Source organism: Falco peregrinus, chromosome 11 (genome assembly GCF_023634155.1).
Source record: "Falco peregrinus isolate bFalPer1 chromosome 11, bFalPer1.pri, whole genome shotgun sequence".
In the NCBI taxonomy this organism is placed as follows: Eukaryota; Metazoa; Chordata; class Aves; order Falconiformes; family Falconidae; genus Falco; species Falco peregrinus.
In genome coordinates this window covers 16092797-16113839 of record NC_073731.1, presented here as the reverse complement: position 1 = coordinate 16113839, position 21043 = coordinate 16092797, and the positions used below count along the sequence as shown (strand labels likewise).

The 21043-nt window shown below is 36.9% G+C and overlaps 1 protein-coding gene across 3 annotated transcripts in view; it reads right to left on the bottom strand.

Annotated features, from left to right (window-relative positions):
- The window catches only part of BABAM2 (BRISC and BRCA1 A complex member 2), a 170342-nt gene that overhangs the window by 132116 nt on the left and 17183 nt on the right, over positions 1 to 21043 (bottom strand). For all 3 annotated transcript variants that reach the window (XM_055816664.1, XM_055816666.1, XM_055816665.1), the window contains exons 3-4: positions 16267 to 16343; positions 6703 to 6797 (exon numbers count right to left, since the gene is read on the bottom strand). In XM_055816664.1, the coding sequence (XP_055672639.1) occupies positions 6703 to 6797; positions 16267 to 16343 (172 nt within the window). The remainder of the gene's footprint in view (positions 1 to 6702; positions 6798 to 16266; positions 16344 to 21043) is intronic.

Genomic DNA, 21043 nt, shown 5'->3' with positions numbered 1-21043 from the left:
GCTCTGGGCTCAGGTATAAGCTAAACAGACGTAGCCTGAAAGAAACATAAGCCTAAACATTTTTTTCAGCCTTTAGATTAAGATTTAAGCATCCTGTTATTCCAGTCCAACCTTCTGATCCATCTAACTGTATGACCATGAAAGAGATGGTCAAATTCATGTGACAAATTAAAACTATCTTTTTTTCCCCCATAATATAACACTATGAATGGAAAGCTATTAAATGTGGGGGTTTTCCCATAGAATGCTAGTGCACAATTACGAAGTCTCTCATTATATGCACATTAATTAGTATGGCAGAAAAACATTTTCTCCCACTTTTCCATCCTTCAGTCAAATGATCCATGCATATTCCTAATGTTCTCCTAAATTAGTATCTTCTGGACTGAAATACTATATTTTAAGAACTAATATGCTAGATTTTCCATATCCTAGGGAGAAATTGCATTATCAGAGAAGCTTGTGCCAAAAAATGAAAGGAAACGTTTCCCCACCAAGCCCTTCAAAGAACTAATGGAATTAATTTTGCATTGTACACTAGCAAGATTTAAGCAAGAAAGGAAAAAACACCTGTCTTATTAGATATTTTCTTCTCTCAAAATTAAATAAATAGTATCAAACTGTAGAATTTTTTTCAATTTCTAGATTTGCTAGGTGAAAAATCCAGCCAAAACATTGTGATGAACTAAAGCAGAACTTCTGACCTCAGCATATTCTCTTCTGCTTACACGTTGAAATAGAAAATCAAGTTTGTAAATTGTGCTGGGAAATGCTGAAATTTTGGAAAAAGAAAGTGAGGTGAACACATACAGTTATTTTACACAAATAGAAAATTACAAAGTAGTACAAGGTAGCTAACTCCCTCTCAGTCCTACAAATATTAAAAAGTACTGGACAAAGAGGAGAAATAAAAGCGAAAGGCTGAAGAGAAATTCAGAAGACTGAAACAAGGAGAAAAAGGAGTAATTTCTAAATGTAGAAAGGCCCTGAAGGAAGATGAGATGGAAAGATGATAGGAAAAACTTGTGTTCTGTCATCCTCTTGAATTCATTCTGCTGAACTGTTTGTATAGTCACCATTTTTACCACATGGCTACACAGACAATCCTAACACTCGCTCTTGGCACTGTATGACTTCTGAGAAGGACCTCCTGAATGCTGGCCTCACACAGGCTGTAGTCAAGCTGGCCAGGGTACCTACCCTTGGAGAGGATTCCCAGCCAGAATCCTCTTTTGGGGATTTCTCATTTTAAATCAAGTACAAGCACAACAGAAATAAATGGCAGAAAACCTGTAGCCGGTACCTGGTTTATGACACCCCTTGTTAGCTGGGTCAAGGAAACACATGAGGATTTCCTGGGGAGACTGCGTGGAGCTCAGACACCAAAACCGGAGTAAAATATATTCAAAATTAGATTCTTTCAGGTCTGGCTTAAAGAAACACTGTACTGGCACTTCTCCATTGTTTGAAAAAAAAAAAAATGGACAAAAATGTATATATACACCACAAATGCCAACACCAGCCAAATGGTCCTTCTGCTGGGAAAACATAAAAATGGGTAGGATCAATACAGAAGGACAGGAAGAAACAGTTTTCAGAATCCATGTTTGCTTTAGAAAATTAAACAGAAAATAGTACTGGATTATAAATAAGTAAAACACATCTTAACATATAAATTCAAAACATGACTGAAAAGTGAACACAAAATATGTGAATACCAAGAACTTCAAAATAAGAAAAAAACTTGTAATAAAATTCAGCATCCAATACCGCATTCTCTTTCACTTAAATTCCCCAAGCTCAGCCAAAACTAATTTAAGGCTTTCAGTACCAGAGCGGTAGGTTAGGGGTCCAAGAATGAAATCTTCTGCTGCCATCCCAAACAGAGCAACCAGAAGAGATAGCAATGCTAATATAGTTCGAACTTACCCACACATTTGCCCAACAAAAAGAACTCACTGCTGTGACTTTGAAGTCATATTCTGAAAACCATCATGCTCACCGCCCTTATGTGGGGCTTTCAAACTGTAACATGTAAAACCTGCATCTTTGCCAACAATACAACAGTCAGACCTTTTAGAACAAACTAGTTCAAATGGCATTAGGGTGTTTGGGGGTTTTTGTAGTTAACACAGGAACAACTGATGCTGTTAAACATCTGTCTCATGCACCTGATAGTATACGAAGAACAATTATGGAAGAAGGAGGTATTTAAAAGATCTCTTCACTACCCATTAAAAGCTAACTCAGCAAGTCGACTGTAATAATGATTAAAATTTTGAACATGGCCACAAAAACCATTACAGTCTTCATGACAGTCATCATATAGCCAAATGGTAAGTATGGAGTCCAATAACTACAAATACAAGAAATTAAAATAAACATTGCTTTACACAAGATATACAGAATGGCAGCCAATACACCCGAGTAGCACAATTAGCTGAACCAACTCCACAATGACTAAAAACTGTACTCAGTATTAACAATTAGACAAGGGGAAATAATCTTCCCAATGCTACGTACAGGCATGAGAACCACAGTAGGCCATTCTCTGAAGTTCTGTGATGGCAAAGCCCTCCTCCCACACAAATGCAGCGCTAAGTATTCCCATATATACTAGCCCACAAGGACAGAGTCAACACCTACTAGGTTTCAGGCAATGTTAATGTCCTCTTGCCTCCATTCCCACTAAGGCTAATAGAGCCGTTTTGTCAGCAGTGGGTGGGCAGAGTAATTCTGGTGAGACTGGCTGAAGACCTGAACTAGGATGCCGAGAAACCCAAAACCTTAAACTGACAGTTAGCTTACATATACTGCTATTGTCCCCTCTTCACCAAACAACATATACCTCAAAATCATTGGAAAAATAGGGTTAACATTTCACACAAGCACTTCAGTTATTAACTGGCTCACATTAACAATCAACTAGGCTAACATAACAAACAATTCTTGTTACTCAAACTGGCGTCATTGTAATGAGCTCCAATCTCATCCGTACACAATCACTAATCTTGTTTTGTGCCAACTGAATTTTTAATCAGAACAGAGTGAATCACAGGTTGTTTTTAAAATACATTTCTAATACTTGTCATCCAAAATGAATAAACACTAGAGCAAGGAAGAACTATTTACATTCTGAGTAGCTGATTTTATTTATGCGTGCTATACACGCAAGTATCAATTGCATACGATAGGTGAGGACATTTTAAAAGAAAAAACATTAATGTTTATTTCTATTAATGCTTTGAACATGAACAGCATCACCAACCTAAAGAATATAGCCATCTGACTGTAATTAAAACTGTATGACAAACCAAAGTAAAAGGAACGGTTGCCCCTCTGTTGAGTTGCTCCTTAAGTTCCTCATCATTCTAAAGATCAGAATGCACGCAATCAGGCCTTGCAACCAGCTGAGTAACTACTTCTGTAAGTCACGTAATGAAGCATATATTTTGCAGTGCTGAACTTAAGACTCAACCAGAGTTCCAAACCGAAGTGTCTTGAATATTTGCACAAGACATAGAAGCAAAGCTGAGTTTCAATAAGCACTTTGGAATTCTGCAATTGTAATACCAATTTAACAAAGCAGTTGATTAGCTCTGCTTATAATAAGAGTGTCCAACATATCACCCCACTGCTAAAACACTGGCCCAACCATTTAGGAATCCTTTGGGGGGGGGGGGGGGCGGGGGTGAAGTTAGCATTAAGTCTTTACCTACAGCATCTACTTTTTAAGACGCAGTATTTCTGGAATCTTGTTTTAGCTGTTTGGCTAACAGCTGCTTAACTGAACACCTGTTACCGTGCTTAGATGAAAACCTGACTCGAAGGTCTGCCTACAGCCATGGAAGCTGCAAGTGACTGAAGCGATCTGCAGCACAGCCATTCAAATGTCTTTAGGGAGGTCTACTGACAGCCTCTATTAGAGCCACATGAGCTTGAGGAATCTGGAGTTCCTGGTTCCCATTTCAAGCTAAGCATAATGCCTGACTCAAGCCATGTAACAGCATGTGATGATTTCTGCTTGGAAAAGAAAGACACTCGGGCAGATGAGAGCAGCACAGGAAGGCTCAGTGTCAGAATTCCCACAGATCTGGCAGAATGTATTGCTTAAGAGATTGTGCTCCTCATTTAATACCATCTACATGCTTTTGTGCATGGCTGATTCTGTTTGGATTGCCAGGAACTGTTGCATCAAAAGTATTTGAAGATTGCTTGAGATCAAGAGTGTTAAATCATGCTCAACATGCTAATCTATTTTTACTTACAGTCAGTAGAAAGATATGTTAACACATTAAAGTAGGCTGCTAATATCTTAGAATTCAATTAAAATTATCTTCACTAAACAGCTCTGAGATCTGTGGAAAAAAGGGATTATTGAAATACTTAGCATAATAAGCAAGTTATTGCTAATATAGCATTCTGAAGAAAAACTCCACAAACCATGTTGAACATTATAAGGCAAATGCAAAAGCAAAATGTCCACCATGACACCATATAGACCATAGCTGCAAGGTGGAGATAACATGCTCTGATAACACCAGGATGGAAGGCAGGAGAATGACCAAGGACCTTATCAAAAAAGGTTACATTTACATAGTGAATACTATAGCAAGGCATAATGACCAAAGGAAAGCTGTTCTTCTTTCATTTGTTTTTAATTAATTTTAAAATAGGCTGTTTAATATCTCATTGTGTATCAAGGAGCAAACGGCTCGTCAAGCTACTTTCCAATGAAGAGGATGGGAAGTTTGGTCTGCACTTAGGCAGAAGAAAAGCAAGAATCCCCAAAGTAGCATCATTAATGAACGATGTAAGAATGAAAGAAAATTATGGATGTTTTCATCCTTGCAGGTTTCCCTGTGGATCACTATTACTAGGGACTTCTTTTCACATGAGAAATATGGTACCATATCACTCTCAGCAAGCTTCTCCATCTGAACAGCATTTCTGCAAGATGCCACAAATTATCTTTATTTATTATCTAATTTGCTATTTGTTATTAATTTCAGCTTTCTAGTACATTAAAAAGTGTTCTTCTTCCTTTAACATCACCTGCAGAAAGTGATTGTTAGTACGAATACTTCTCAGGAGGTTGTAAGACTGTGAAACAAAACACAAAAAGGGGAAAATAGAAGAACTGATATATAAAAGTGTGTGGAAACAATTCTAGCATTGTCATATAAATTAAACCTTCTCTATAAACAAGCTTCACAAAATTCAGCAGCACCACGCCTCCTTCCCGAAGGAGTTTGTGAGCTTAACAGGAAGGTGGGGGAAGAAAAGAAATGAGACATTCACCTTTTTAAAATTCCGTTAGGTATGCTAAAAATAATTAATCAAACCACTTATTTTAAGACAGTGTAGTTTCTTAATATAACTTAATATGAAGGGCCTAAAGTTAAAACTAAAACCCAACACATCTGTCACATCACATGTCAAGGACATATTCAACTCTGTGGCCACTGCCTCACATTCTTCCACCATGACACCTGCACCCCAAGCACTGAACAGCCTGTGACTTACTTTTGGGGGGCTCTGAAGACATGCTCATAAAGCACAAGAGAGGCTGCAGGAGAGGACTATGCAAAGAGCCCATCCCCTAGCAAGGCCCTACAAGACACTTCTTAGGTGCACGACTGTGCTAGTGACTCCCATATTACACTTACAGGCAGCCTATGAAGTGAAATATATTTAAAGTATAAATTGATTTTTGGTCAACTTTCTAATAAAAGCTGAAAGTTTAGAGAGAAAAAAAAAGAAATAAGATCATGACCTACTGTGTGGGTTACCGAGCAGGAATTACAGCAGAGCTCTGTGGCAAAGGCACACTTTTCTGACACAGTGTCACTCTGCACCACAACCACAGGCACTGCATACTTACTAGAAAAAATACGCCCAAATCCTATTGACAAACAATACTGTCAACCCAGAAAAGAGCCCAAAGAGAGAGGAAAAGCAAAAGAGAAAAACACTCTGGGTTCCAAAATACCTTAATATGGCTATAGTAACTGCTAGTAACTTCAGAGAGAGAGAGAAGTATTGTAAAAGCATAACCATTGTTTGCTTCTTCAAACAATTTACCACTTGAGGCTGATTTTGAATAGTGAAGAAAATTCTTGGTTTCAGGTTGTGGTGTTTCTTCTTCCATAGTAGTAAGACTAAGTAAAGGTATTTTCTCATTGTTTATTTTTGAACCTCCCACCTTTTAAAAGGGCATTGCTTTGTCTTTATAACACCAACACGTACAAGCAGATAGCTTTCTTTGACACAGCGGTTCCAGCAACATACAACCTGATTCTATCTTTCCTCATGGGAAAAGAAAAATCAACATCACTACACCAAATTTTACTATTTTTTCTAGGACCAAATGTTTTTTAAAGACACAATTGAGCAATCCTATTTGCTAAGACATCTCTTTTAAGATGGTCAGGTATTAAATAAACATCTTTTAAAGATACTCTGAATAGTTATTGTAAATGTCATCTTGTCTTGATTAAAATATTTTCAAAAAACCACACATCTATGGATTCAACTTTAAATCACACTCAAAGAAAAAGTCTTTACACTCACATAACAGTGAGATAAAAGGTGGTTTTTTTCTTTATTCTGCATTGTTAGCAAATTCCTATTGCTGAAACTATTCTAAAAAAGCCAAGTCTCTTTGCATGTTATAAGATTCTCAAACAGTGAAGTGCTTACATGCAAGGCAGAAGGATCTGGCAAAAATTCAGCATCCTCTCCGAAGATAAAATCTGGTGGCAGGTCAGGATAGTGAGCATTGAAAATTATATCCCCTGAAAAGTAATAAATGAAAACATTGTTTGCGCTTTTACGTATATGCTTATAAATGAATAAAATATTCTACACATGATACACATTTTTAATACAAAATTTGATATATACATTAAATACATTTTATGTAGCTATCCATACAATTTTTACAAAAATTCAGAAGCAAGATAAGCATCAGATGTTTTGGGGGATGAAGTCAAATTCCTGAGGCACAGCTTCTTCCTCCTCTGCAAGCAATGAAACATGAAATACATTATTGCTTCATAACTCAAATGGCAATGCAAACGCTATTGAGGGTTGCCTCAAAACACCGAGTTAAAGAAGTGATCTTGTTTACAAAAAAGAAAAGTACCACATTTAGATTGCTGTGTTTTGGATATTAAGTTAAAGTCAAATGCAAACTACTAAGATCCGGATTTTCAAAATACTGGAGCTTTTAAAAGTAGCACATACTCCCTCTTCTCCTTGCCACCCCCAAATCTTAGAAAGAATAGAGAGTTTAATAGGAACCATTTCAACTCCAAATTCTGGCCAAGACAAATGTAGTATCACACATTTAAATAAAAATATTCAAACTAACTAAAAATGGTGTTTCTACTTCAATGTAAACAGTTAGGAAAGAACAGTACTTCTCTATCATCAGTGGTTTTCATTCTGGCAGTTAAACACAGCATCCTGCTATTGAAGATGCTAAGATCTGACCTTAGAACAATTTTTTCACATATTTAAAAAGGAAAAAAGTATCCCCTCAGTCAGATCTTATTCTAGTAAGTCTCACTTCTGCCATGAAGCCAAAGACTAAAAGGAAAGAACAAAAGAACCTTTTTTGATCCATGTTAGACATGCACCCATGTGACCCCTTGGGCGCTCTAACTTTTCCACTCTGTGCTCTCCCATTACATATAGTTTCTCTTATGTCTTACTTAATTTACTGTACTAGGACAGGAAAAGTAACACCTTTGACTCTAGAAAGCTTAGGCACCAAGATTTTGCCCTATGCACAACTACGTCATAAGTTACATGTTCTCAGCAAAAATACACAATTACAAATCAGACTAAAGATTAAGGGAATAAATCCTAAATCTGAGTTTTGTTCTTATTAAATACTATAAACCAGAGAAATTAAAACTGCAGTTAACAGTTTGCCTGGCAGGGCTATGATGCATAAATAAAAAAATGCTTCTTTACACTCAAATAAAAGATATTTAAACAATCACAATAGCCAACACAACAGCAAATCTGGTTTTATTTCACATAAATATTAACACCAGCCTCTGCAGTGAACTTACAAAGTATAAGGTATTAAATATTTTGAATCACAAGCCACCAGTCTGTCCCGACCTAGCAGAAAGATCAGTTTTTTTAACTACTTTATTTAAAACTTACACAATACTACCTGTGGCTTACCCTCTCCAAATATAATTGTGCTGAGGTAAAACCATAACATTTTTAACCAATAAAGCCATCTGCAAAATTGTTGTGCTTAGAGTTTGAGAATGGTTACTACTATAATTTTGAAAGGAAAACCACCAAACCCAAAAAAAATCAATATAGAGTGCATTCCCTCCCCTTCTCACCTAAATGAAAGAAATACCCTTTTCCTTGCATCTCCAGCACATGAATATGTAGTTCCTCATGTGTTTCAATTCTGTTTGCCTTTATTCTCCTGAGAGAAAGAAAACTGTGTGGCATCCCACAGCCCTACCTGACCATTCCATTGTAAGAACAAGGCAAGGAAAAACTTCGCACTCAGACCATATTTATCTCATTTCTGTAGATACACTAGCCAATAATTATATCAATAGATTAAATTTCCAATTAAACACTACTACAGAATTTAGAATTACTTCAATAAAGTTAAAGCCATGGAGTCAAAGATAAATTTAGTAGGGGAAAAAAAAGTATTATACATCTTTTGCTTTTCATTATCCAAGAATATTACTTTCTCTTCCTTTTTTTCTCCTCAGGCAAAACGCATTAAATTTTGAAATATTTTACTTCACAGGATTTCAGAAGAAAAGCTAATATGCTCCCAATAGACAAAAAGATAGAAATATTAATACTTAAATCTATTAGTTCTTTTAACACACACACACACTGTTCTTTTCTCATCTATCAAAATGCATAAGCAAGTCTAACAAAGTGCTAAGGGTTGACTGCAAGTAAGTTAGGCGTTAGCTCTGAAACTGAGAAATTTCTTAAATCCTTACAGTGGCTCTCTACTGGCCTATCCTATATACAGCTTCTCCTCTCCTGATGACTTCCTTTTTGGGATATTTTTCTTTCTTTTTTTAACCATACTGTAAATCTGGTAGTACTGAAAGATATACTAAAAGTGCCACAGCATTCATTAACATCCCTGTTTACCCAAAGGCAGCAAAATTAGGAAGCAACATACCTTCCTAAACTTTTGAAAAGGATATCTATATTCTTCAGTTTTTTCTGACCCCAAGAATTTCTAAATCAGCACTAAGTATGTAGAATAAACATGTGTGCGCACTGCACCCTGGAATAAGACCAATCTGAATGGAATTCATCATATGAAGGAAATCAACCCATCTGGCTTTTAACGAACAAAAAATCCAAATGCTACTTGATCATGAAACACATTCACAGATAATAGGGAACAGTGTTGGAGCAGCCAATCCTATGTGCAGAATCAGTTTTGAGAAAATAAACTGCTCTTGTTGAATATTAACAAGGAAAAGATAGCAAGTAGAATTGTATTATTCATCTATTCAGAATGCTAACCTATCTCCTAGTAGCTACACAAATTGTAGAAAAAAACCACTGATCAGTCCCCTCTATAAACAAATTCTTACCTAAACCAGCCTTTGTGAATTGTCTTTACAGGTCAAGTAATAACCAGCTATTCACTACCATCTGCAACCAAGACACTAAGTCAGCGCAGGCAGCAATATGAAAGGATTTAAGCGAACTAAACACAGACCTGTGACTTGTCACTGGATTCCGCCCTACAGATTTTCGCTCTATGGCAATTTTTGCTATGGTGTTGCTGCTGCCTTTCAAGTAGAAGAGGATCATCAAACCTCAGAAGCTCCTCAAACTCATCTGTTGAAGCAGGACTTCTGCCCTCAAACGGTATCTGGAAATACTGTGGGATCTTTGCTCATCGGACCATAAACAATAACCGTATTACAGTAAACCAAGTGTAGCTTCAACTTTTTACAGGTTGTTTAGCAGAAGTCAGAAATATTCCTGACGGTTAGAGACAACATCTGGTAGCAAGAAGCCGGGACACTTTTGAGCTTAATTTCTGACTTCACATGCAAATCAAGGTATCAGAACAGGAAAGGCAGAAAAGTCAGTATTAAAGACTCAAAGAAATCTCTTTATTAAAAGACAGTTTGGAAAAAAGGTATTTGATTGCATTAAAAAAACCCAACCCTTCTCTGTACCTCTGTGATGCTCCAGAAGAAATCCTAGCTACTCCACTACATGCAAAGCTGCAAAGGACCTGTTCTCCATGAGTTTGGTTCAGTTTAACTAAGCTGTTCAGTGTCATTTGAGGTGCCTCAGGGCACATTTATGGCAGCTATGACACAAGGTTTTTCAGAGAGATCCTTTGGGTCAGCAGCTGAAAAGGCCAAGCAGGATACCCTAGGGAACCTCAGAGTTCGACACCTATAGTTAGGCAAGTGAATCAAGTCCCATTTTGCCAATAAAAGAAAAAAAGGTATAGGAAGGATGTGCAGGACAGTTACTTGGTTCTTGGGCAAAGGGTTGCAGGCATGGCTTTTGTTTTGCTTGTTTGTTTAACTTCAACTGAAAAATGCTGCTGGAGGTGTGGGGGGGAAGAGGTGTAAAAGTGGGTACAGCAAAAGAAATTAGGTTCTGTTGTAAAGTGGGCAAATCTGTGGGCAAACAGAGTAAAAGTAAATGAGCTGGACACCAAGCTGAACAAGAACGCAGCAGGTCAATCTTCATCACTTGCACTTCTGTAGCCAGGCAACTGCCTTCTCAGAAATTTTGGTATTAGAATTGAAGAGGACAAAGATCAACAGATAATACAAGAGGGGATAAGATGCTGGTAGAAATTAAATACAAGCAACACTGGAGAAGTTACAACAAACAAGAGACACTGGGTAGGTGAGAAAAGGACAGGCAAAAGTGAAGGACAAATATATACAAAGAGACTGGACCATAACCAGTAACTGCAGCCCATACAGCAGAAAGAAGGAAAGGGCCAAGTAGGAAGGCACTATGTTATTACCAATGTGGAAGCCTAACCTAAAATCTTCTAAATCTCTAAGTCTACACTTGTACATAGATACTTGTAAGGTCACTTCTCTTGATGCAGAAACAAACTATTTTAGACTTACACCTGCAAAAAGTTTGAGGGAAGTCCAGAACATCCAAGGAAAAGTGTCAAAAGAATACAACCAAAGTGAGAGGGAAGCGATTATTTAAAAGGGGAAAATACTGTTGTAAATTTCTTATTTGAAGAAGTAATAATATAATAAAATTATTAGACCCTCTCTCAGCGTTTCCCATTAGGCACATTCATTGGATAATGAACAGATTACCAAAGGAAGAAGATTAATTACTCCGCCCATGTAAAGCAAGACTCAGCCAAACGTTAGAAACATTGCGCTGAAAAATCTTTGGTACTTCGCATGACTGGGCAAAAGGATCCTTACCATACACGTAATGATTATCACCCAAGTACAATCTAAATTACAGCAACGAAAAAGTATTCCCTGTAAGAGCCTCAACTGAACCACAGCCTGTGCAAAATAACCTAATGGTGCACAGAAGACAGACTCATGCATTGCAGCAACCTAGTTTTGTGAATCTAAAAATCTTACAATAACTTTTAAAATCATTTTTATAATTGTTTATCGGCACAATAAACAAGTGTTTAGCAAATAGATTTGCAAAGCAGCTTTTAAAAGGAGGTCCAGCTCTTCTCTGCATTTATCATTTGGTTTATTTTTAATTACCTCCTTAAAGTAGAAAGCCACAGGAAGACTAAATGAACTTACTGAAAGAGTTCCATCACAGGAATAAAGCAGATGAAATTCTGTACAGTATATTACGGACAATATTATTAAGACTACTTAGGCAGCAAAACTGTGATTTCCTCCTTTAAGTACTATAACTAAAATCAGTAAGAAACTAAGAAACAGAATCAGAAGGAAGAAGAGAAAAACTAAGCTTCAAACAAGACAAAAGAAATGTACTTTGGGATCAAGGAAACCAAAGTGGTGGCAGTAGAATCCAGAGCTGTAATAATTCACATAAAACCAGTGAAAATCAGACAGAAGATGAAAATACTAGAGTTCAAGAGGCCACAGAGAACAGTAGCATTGCAAGGGCAACACATTGTTTAGTCACCGTGAAATTCCAGATGACAGCACTCAAGGACAGAGAGGGAGGCAGGCATCAGTGCCTGAAAAAGAAAATGTGAAGAGCACAGGCATAATAAAATAAAAAAAATAAATCTAAAATAAAATAAAAAGTCAGGCTTAGTAGCAAGCAGCAGTGAAAGCTTGAGTGAAAAAAGAAAACCAAAACAAAGAGATTCCAAGGTTTGCTGGAATAAAATTTCAATGACCACGGAACTGATTCTTAACGGTGTATTTTAAATATTAATATTATTCAATAAAGACTATTACAGCTTATAACTCTGCTTATGCTGACAATTTCTCCTGTGACATCTGCCTTGATGTTTTAGCAAGGAGTTGCTCTCTCCAAGAGTTACAAAACATTTAATCTCAAAATGCACAATTACTTCTCCAGAAAGAATACTGAACTTTACACAGCAGATACAGTTGTCCAGTTAGAAATAAAGGAAAGTTCTGCATACCACTTAAAATCAGCTTTGTCCCTGGAACACAGATTCAACCTCTAACAGGATAGTACAGACAGTCTTCCTGGAGTTAAAACTCCTATTAGGAGCTTTGAAAAATTCAGATATGAAGAAAAGCACTAAGTTTAACACCACAATGTCAAGTGCTGGATGAACTAATAAAATATGGTTGTCTCAGATTTTAATTGACAGTCTAGCAAGAGTAGGCTCAAGTTTTCTAACCATTCTGGCCATAAACACTCAAAATTTATTGTCTCCCTAACAGAAGAAAATAAAGTAAAAGTCTCTCTGAAAGCATCACTGGAAAACTTCTGGAGTGTGATGGAAGACAACAGGTATGAAAAACTAATTTATCTTTAACACTGACACAACATTTTCTCCGGTACAAAACTGTGGGTATCTCCAAAGTCTCCAAGGCTCCTGGCTGAAACTGAGTAACAGCTGTTTAGTGTAACGTTCCAGCAGCTCTGAGTAAGGTGAGCATGACGTCTGAAAAAAACAATGAAATAGCTAACTGGATCTCAAGAAAATATATTAAATAACCAACAAGCCATTCTTAACTCCAAAGATGTTTGATCTTACCAAAGCTAACAAAACAATTATTTCACACTACAGGTAGTCAGTCACTGTTTTGCCTGCAAGTACACCTTCTCCTTTCCTTTTTCAAGCAACTGTGAACTTTCTGGTCTTTCGGAAAACAGACTGTGACTATGCATTTATACTTCCCTAAAGCAGCATACCAACAGTTTTCAACACATGAGGATTCATACTAGGGCATTTGTGCAGTGGCAGCGGTTATGATTGATGATATGCAAAGATCTGATCTGTTGCAAAGAGGATGTAACATAAACCGCAAAGGAACTACACACTTCAGCCTGTATTTGGTACCACATAATGAAGACCATACTCTAGAGATCCTGAACATTTTCAGCCAATCTTTGTATTCTGGCAGATTTCGCAACTTTCCTTTGCAGAAATATTCTGCCCTTGAAAGATAACATATCTAGCAACAGCCTACAACAAAGTATCTACAAATCTCTGGTTGCACACCATGGCTGTCTTCCCCTGCCATCATTACAGTTCTAAAACCAAAATTATTAAAGCTTTATTGAATCTGCTTACATCAATATTCCACATGCTGTGAGACTGAATAATTCACAGCATTTTCAAATATGTAACGCTGAAATGTGGAGGACTATTACCTGAACTCACTGCTATTATTAGGTACCTGTGGAAAAGATACACTTGTTTACACCACCTTCACTTGGTCATGTTAAAATATACAGCACGGTTAAGATGTGTTTTGAGTTTTGTGAATAACATTATAATTGTTTTGTTTAACCACTTTTGTGATATTCAAAATATAAGAACTGGGGGGGGGGGGTAGGAAACTTGGTTTCTCAATATTGAAATATAATGCACAGTCCATAATCATATTTCTAGGTACTTTAACATTCTAGCTACTTTAACAGGACATTTAGAATGTTAGTATAGTCTGTACGCCTATATCCTTGCACATGGGCATTTTAATCTATTTATTTTCCTTTATGAATCAGGAACAATTTCTGCCTCCACTTAAAAACAAGTAAAGACTTAAAGCTCTCAGGACGTGCTAATAGGGCCCTGTAGAGAGTTACTACAGTCCCACAGAAAATCTGATACTATCTCTAAAGCAACGTCATCCAATTAAGCTTCTTTTCACTGCATCTTGATCACAGTCAGCTAACAAGCCTCAAGCAGAATCTACTACACATTGCACGACATATCAAGACTCAACATGTTGAGTTTGCTATATAGTATCACATTTTTTAAAAGATAAAAATTTAAATAAGAACAAACATTCTACCTGGTAGAGCAGTTGGCCATTACTTACTAAAAATTCTGAATAAATGCAGAGCCACATCCTTTTCCCTTTTTTTTCTTAAAATAATTGCTAGCTAGGACTTACTCCATTTTTTGTCTTTGGAAAAGAACAATTAGAAAGCTTCTTGAGCCATGATTTCACACTTCTAGAATAGATAAAATAGTCATCATAGACTGATACATGAGCCTAGCTCCTCTCTCAGGCACATGAGCAAACTTCCAGAACAATTTCATGAAAATACAACTTTTCTTATAGGGGCCAAATGGAAGCTTTAATGTACTTCCAGTGATAAGAAGTTTAAATGTGGTGATTTCTGTTCATAAAGGAGAAGGGCTTCCAGTGCACTACATGACAAGAAAAACTACTACAGAAGGAACAGAACAACATTCTTAATATTCAAAACATCACAGAGAGCTGTATCACTTGTACGATAGTATCCATTTAGACTGCATCAAAGCGGTGTTTTAAATATTCACCATTTCTGTTGACATGAAGTACTTGCTCCTCCACTCAGCTTATTTTCACAGACTCACAGGACACCTGAGGCTGGACAGCGCCTCTGGAGACTGCCTAGTGCAGTCCCTCAGCTCAGAGCAGGGTCAGCAAGAGCACATTGCTAAGGGTCATGTCCAGTTGGGTTTTGGACGTCTGTAATGACGGAGATATACAAGCTCTGAGCGCAACCTGTTCCACTCTTTGACCATCCTTGCAAAAGAGGCTTTTTAATTACATTCAAATGGAATCTTCTGTATTGCAGTTCGCGACTATTTCCTTCAGTGAGTATTGCTAAGAAAAGCCTGGCTCTTGTATCTTCACTCCCCCATCAGGTATTTATACACATTGATAAGATTTGCCCTGAGCCTTCTCTTCTTGAGAAGCCCCAGCTCTCTTGGCCTCTCCTTGTACAACAGATGCTCCAGTCCCTCAAGCATCCTTGTGGTCTTTTTCTGGACACATTTCAGTATCTCCATGCCTTTCTGGTACTTAGTAGATTAGAACTGGACACAGCACTCCAGATGTGGTCTCACCAGTGCTGCCCTAAATCTAAAATTGCCAGGCTTTGAAATTTAGTTCACCTGAAATTCTTCATCCTCTCTCATATTTCATATTTGTTAAGAAATAAAAACCAACATGACTTTACCATTTTTCAGCAACTCAGGTGCTTAGAAAACTGGTTTTTTACCTTCTAAAAACATACAAAAGCAAATTTTATTCTAATCCTTTGCAACAAAACACAGACTAATTGAAAAGTGGGCAAATGAGACAGCTATCTACAGATCCTCCAAGGGTAAGGAGGATTTAACCACTAAATCAGAAAAAAACAGTCATGTTTCTTTAATCTGTCAATTACACCAGTTAATGTTTAGTTGTTTAGAGATGCCTAACAAAATAACAGACTGACTTCTTTTATGGGAGCTTAATAAAGAATTCTTCCTAAAAGAGAAAGAAAGAAACAACAAAAAGCATATACAAATCATAAGTGAGTCTAAAAATGGTCATAAGATTGTTTTTTCATAACAATTTATTATAAATACTGGGGGGGAGGTGACTCGGCTTTCAGGACTCATGTTTTCAAATTGGTAATATCAAGGAAGGCCGCAATCTTATCTTAAAAAATTAGATATTATTACAGTTGCATGTTCTTAGAGCTGAAGCTTTAAGAAAAAACACACACAGGTATCTCAAAACTCATAAAATTAGACACATTGGAAAATGTAACGCAATACAGAACAGAAAGAAAGGCCAAGATGCAACAGCAATAGTTTTAACTTACATTTGAGTGTTTCTCCAGCATAAGGGATATGTAGTTTAAACCGATCACAGCTAGGTCCAGGGGTCAAGGATGTACAGCTAAAAATGAAGACAAGAGAAGAATGTCCTAAGCAGTTACAGATGGTAGCAAACACTAACATTATTCTACAGGGTACAAATAACTGACATAGTAAATATGTTGTGAATATTAGAAACACTCATCCTTACAATTCTGGTAAAGAAGAAAAGGTGGGAAAGATGCAGGAGGCCCATTCTCTTTTGATCAGCAGTTCTAACAGCATAAAAAACATTACAATCTCTGCCAATTATCTTCTTTCTCTTTTTAACACAATAAAATACATACGCCAAGATGTCCTGGTTCGAGAGCGTTATTAGAATAATACCATATAGTCAGTCAAAGCCATTAAATTCTCTACTTGTATACAATTTTGCAGGTCACAACTCTCTATCTATGCCACAGTAACATGGTTATATGCTCCCTATCCCTGCCATCCAGATATCTGGGATGAATCTTAGTTTTAATACACCAACATTCAGTCATTTTTACCTATTTTAATCTTTAATTTCTCCCTTGTGTAAAAGTCTCACAGTAAGCTTTCAGGTGAGCAGGTTTCAGAATCAGGTATTTGACACTACGACAACTAAGCATGTACATTCATGATCTGTGACTATTCCGTATCTCCTGTATATGTGGAACACTACAACAGCAGTTGGGTCTCACAGTGTTGAGCAGGCACTTTATGAACACAAATGTTACTGAACAACCTTCATGTCTACGCCACAGATGACAAACCTTTTCATACCTTTCAAGTCGTGTACCAAAATCTTTGCATAACAAAGAACCACAAATCTCAGCTGCAAAAGAAGAAACATCAACACAAATTGTTTCAGGAATGGTCCCTGGAGTTCTCACCACTGTGGGCTGGTAGGCATATAGCAGGTCCCAGTAGCAAAAATACTGGAAGCCCTTAGCAGTTCATCGCTTTCAGTATCTGGGGATTCTGATAACCCAGAAGTCTTCTTGCCAACCTTATATAATTGAGAACTGTTTATAGCTCCAGCACAAGAGCTAAGTTTGTTGCAAGCCACTTAAAGCTCAAAGCTAAACTGGACAACTCTAGACAAAAACAGTGAAAAGGAGGTACACAAAGGTAAAATAAGTTGCCTAAGCTCATATATCAGATCACTGGTAAAGCTCACATACAAACCACTGACAATATAATGAAACAAAAGACATGTTTATGGGGACTCATACAGAGCAAAAAGCAAAAAGATGGGTAGGCCAGAAAGTACAAAAATTCTGATCCTACCTTACCAGAAACAACACAGTAACTGTCTTACCACAGAAGAGGCATCAGGGCAAGTGGCGCAATGTTAATTCTCACTACCATACTCAACAAGCTTCAGAAAACCATTTTTCTCAGACACTGGCTCTATGGTCTTTTTTCTCATTACACTTGCATGTTAAGGAAACCACATGCACTGGTTTTATTCAGTGAGCTACATTTACTATTTAATCAAATTTGTGCCCACATCTAGCTTTATCAAAAAGAAGCAGCCACAGAACTACAGATCAATTAACTTCAAATGAAGTTTCCACAAAAATACTAGAAAACATAAGCAAACCACTTATATGCACCTAGAATCTAACATAGTAGCAATTAACAGCCTACATAGATTCAACAGGAATACACTACATTCTTCCAGTATCATCACAGAAATTAGATAACTGGCCTTGCCAATGAAAGGGAAGCAACAGATGCCCTATATTCACTTCAGAAAGGTTTCTGCGATGTCTTGTGAGCGCACCATGCAAAACAATCTACAGAAACATAATTTAGATAGAAATACTATCAGATGTGTGCAGTGCTGACTAGAAAGCAAGTTTCAAAAAAGATTAGTTCACATCTTGCTTTGTCCAGGAAGAATGCATGGACTGGGTTTTCTTCTGGTAGAATACTACTTCGCATTTCACTGAAAGACTCATGATGGATGTTATTAAATTATGTTTATTAAACCTGCCAATGATGCCAACACGAAAGGGAATGCAGCATGCTGAATCACAGAACCAGAGCTGAAAAATGTTTTAATGATCTGTATTACTACTTTTTTAGTTACATCTAGGTAGGGCTTAGCAAGAACAGTAAGCATCACCACCCTCACTGAGAATAAAAATAAAAATCACTTTGAGAAACAAGAAAATAAGATTTTTTAGTAGGTGAGAACAGCAAAAAAGGAGTACCCATGGTAGGGTGTTTTAATAGCTGTCGATGAACTTAACAGCTATAGATATGATTATCTACTTTCAAGTAATTTCTAAGGCATACATTACATAAGGCCAATTCTATGAAGCACAGAAAAAAAAGCAACACACAAAAAATCCTTTGCAAGTTCCAAACTATCTCCACAGCATCAGTTAATATTCAGTGGAAGTTTCTGTCAAGGTATCACAGGTCACAGTCTCAGGCACATTTCTCAAATACCATGAAAATAACACTGTTGCTAGCTATTCAACAGACACAAAAATTTCTGATCCTGCATATACTCTACAATCTTTTCTTTTAGTAGAATGGGCGATTTGGAAATACTTAGGGAAAGCATAAATACTCTTTAACATGAAAAATAAAAGGCTGATCTAATGGTAAATGTCCCTAAAAGCAATACTAAGTACTTTTCCTAAATTATTATACTTCACTAGAGATGTTTTTAATCTTACTGGTCTAGAAGTGATGGAAAGTGACAGTATTCCCAGTCAGGTTTTTGTGGGTCTTTTTGCCAAATTACTCTGGCTAGGCTGCACAAGAGCTTTCAATAACTTCAATAGGCTGAGCAACTGAGCAAAAATCTTTCATATGTCCATTTGAAAGGAGGCAGTTACTTCGTAGTATAAACAGTAAAAGACCAAACTCCTAAGGCAAATCAAACTTTGGTATACTTAGCAGTCTATGCACATCCTTATTTCAATGGAAAGCCACAGATAATGCCCTGGCTATGGACATCATCTCCTGCTTGAGTTTCCTTAACATACAGAACCTCTCATAATTACAAAGGGGCCCAACCCAGAAGCTTGGCCTCTATCTTCTCTAAAACGTAACATTTTCCATTTGCTGATCCTTTTACTTAACATGGTCCACACAAAAGTCACACTGAAATGTAACGACTTGTAACAAGGTCTTTTAAAGATTATTTGTTGTCCTACCTTCACAGAGAATTGTCAGAACAGTAATACCCAGTGTTGAAAGTTAATTTCTGAAGCTGACTCTAGCTCCTGATAAATGATCTGCACCTCTTTATTCATGGAGAAATATTACACTGGTTTGCATATCTTCATCTAAGTAGTCAATATTTTATGTAAGAAAGCCAGGGAAGCAAGAATTAATGCTCTGACACTCGGAGCAGTGGTATGAATTACTCTACATAAGGTGATTAATGCTATACCACAAGATGTGCCACAATGGTTTCCCTACTAAAACATCAAAGAATCATCAACTTGATGAGTTCTGGGACAAAGGAATATCCTTGAATGTATCACTTAAATTCATGCTGCCCTATTTAAATGAGCTGCACTGAGACCTACAGTTGGAATCTGGCATATGGAATTGAGTATGCAAGAAACCATAGCTGAATATGAACTCTTCTCTTTCTCAGAAGATTTTAGCTAAGTTCCTTGAGCAAATACAGCAGATTAAATTTCAGATACATTTCAGCCGTATGAAATATGTATTCCAAGTAGGAGACAGGTAGAACATTCCTTTGTTGAGTGTTTGATGTATCTTACAGTTGGGATTGCGTGTGACTTGTTGGAAAAAAAGTTTCCTTCACAGTAAATAAACCACACAAACTAAACCAGTTATTATTCAATGAAAAAGTCATGGTCAGCAACAGATACTTAGTTATAAGTGTTCAGATTCTTTACCAGCCACAACAGGAAACAGGAAATGTTACCGAAGAGAAAAAGTCAGGAAGAAACCCAACAACAAAAAAAATCCCAAAACCTACAAAACCCACAACAGGCAAGTCACTTAGTTTTGCTGCTTGGAATAATGCATTAGCTTCTAAGTATAGGTATAGTAGACGGTATTTTTCTGTAAAATTAATCCTCCTTCCCAGAGTATTCTAAAAGCCTCTAGAAAGGCAGTTCTAGTGAGCTTAACATCAAGGTTTTCTCTTTACCAATGTATTTGGAAATTACTATTCTGTTGAATTCACTCTTCTTCTGTTTTGTTTAGACTAAAAAATAAATATCCCCTTCCTTCTAAGCCACTTTGATATTTTATAGGACTGAAGCCATGATGATAAGGAGGCCTGTGATAGCCCTAGATTTCAACACTGTTTTCCTACCAACTAGTCTTCTACAACCATCACTTGAAAGTATTCCCAGGACAAGCAGTTTTAAATTATTTGGGCTCTGGTAAGATCTTATCCAAAAATAAGTTCTGTGCCAGTTGAAGAGGCCACAATGAAACAAGAGCTCAAGCATTTACCACCTTAATCCTTAAAGTCAAGAGATGAGGGTTATTCTATCCAAAGAATTTTAAAATGAAACTCAAAACCACCAACACTCCCTCCAACCTCACGTGTTTATATCCCAAAATTCCAGTCTAAGGCTCATTTTTTTATACCACTCCTAAAAATCTACTGCTTAGAACCATCTAAATCCATAGCAAACATTCAGAAATGCCAACAGAAGTACAATAGCTCTACTGAAAAACATACAATGTCCTTTTTATTTCTTTTCTAATCTGTGGTAAAGGTGTATGCCCCAACATTCCTGTCAT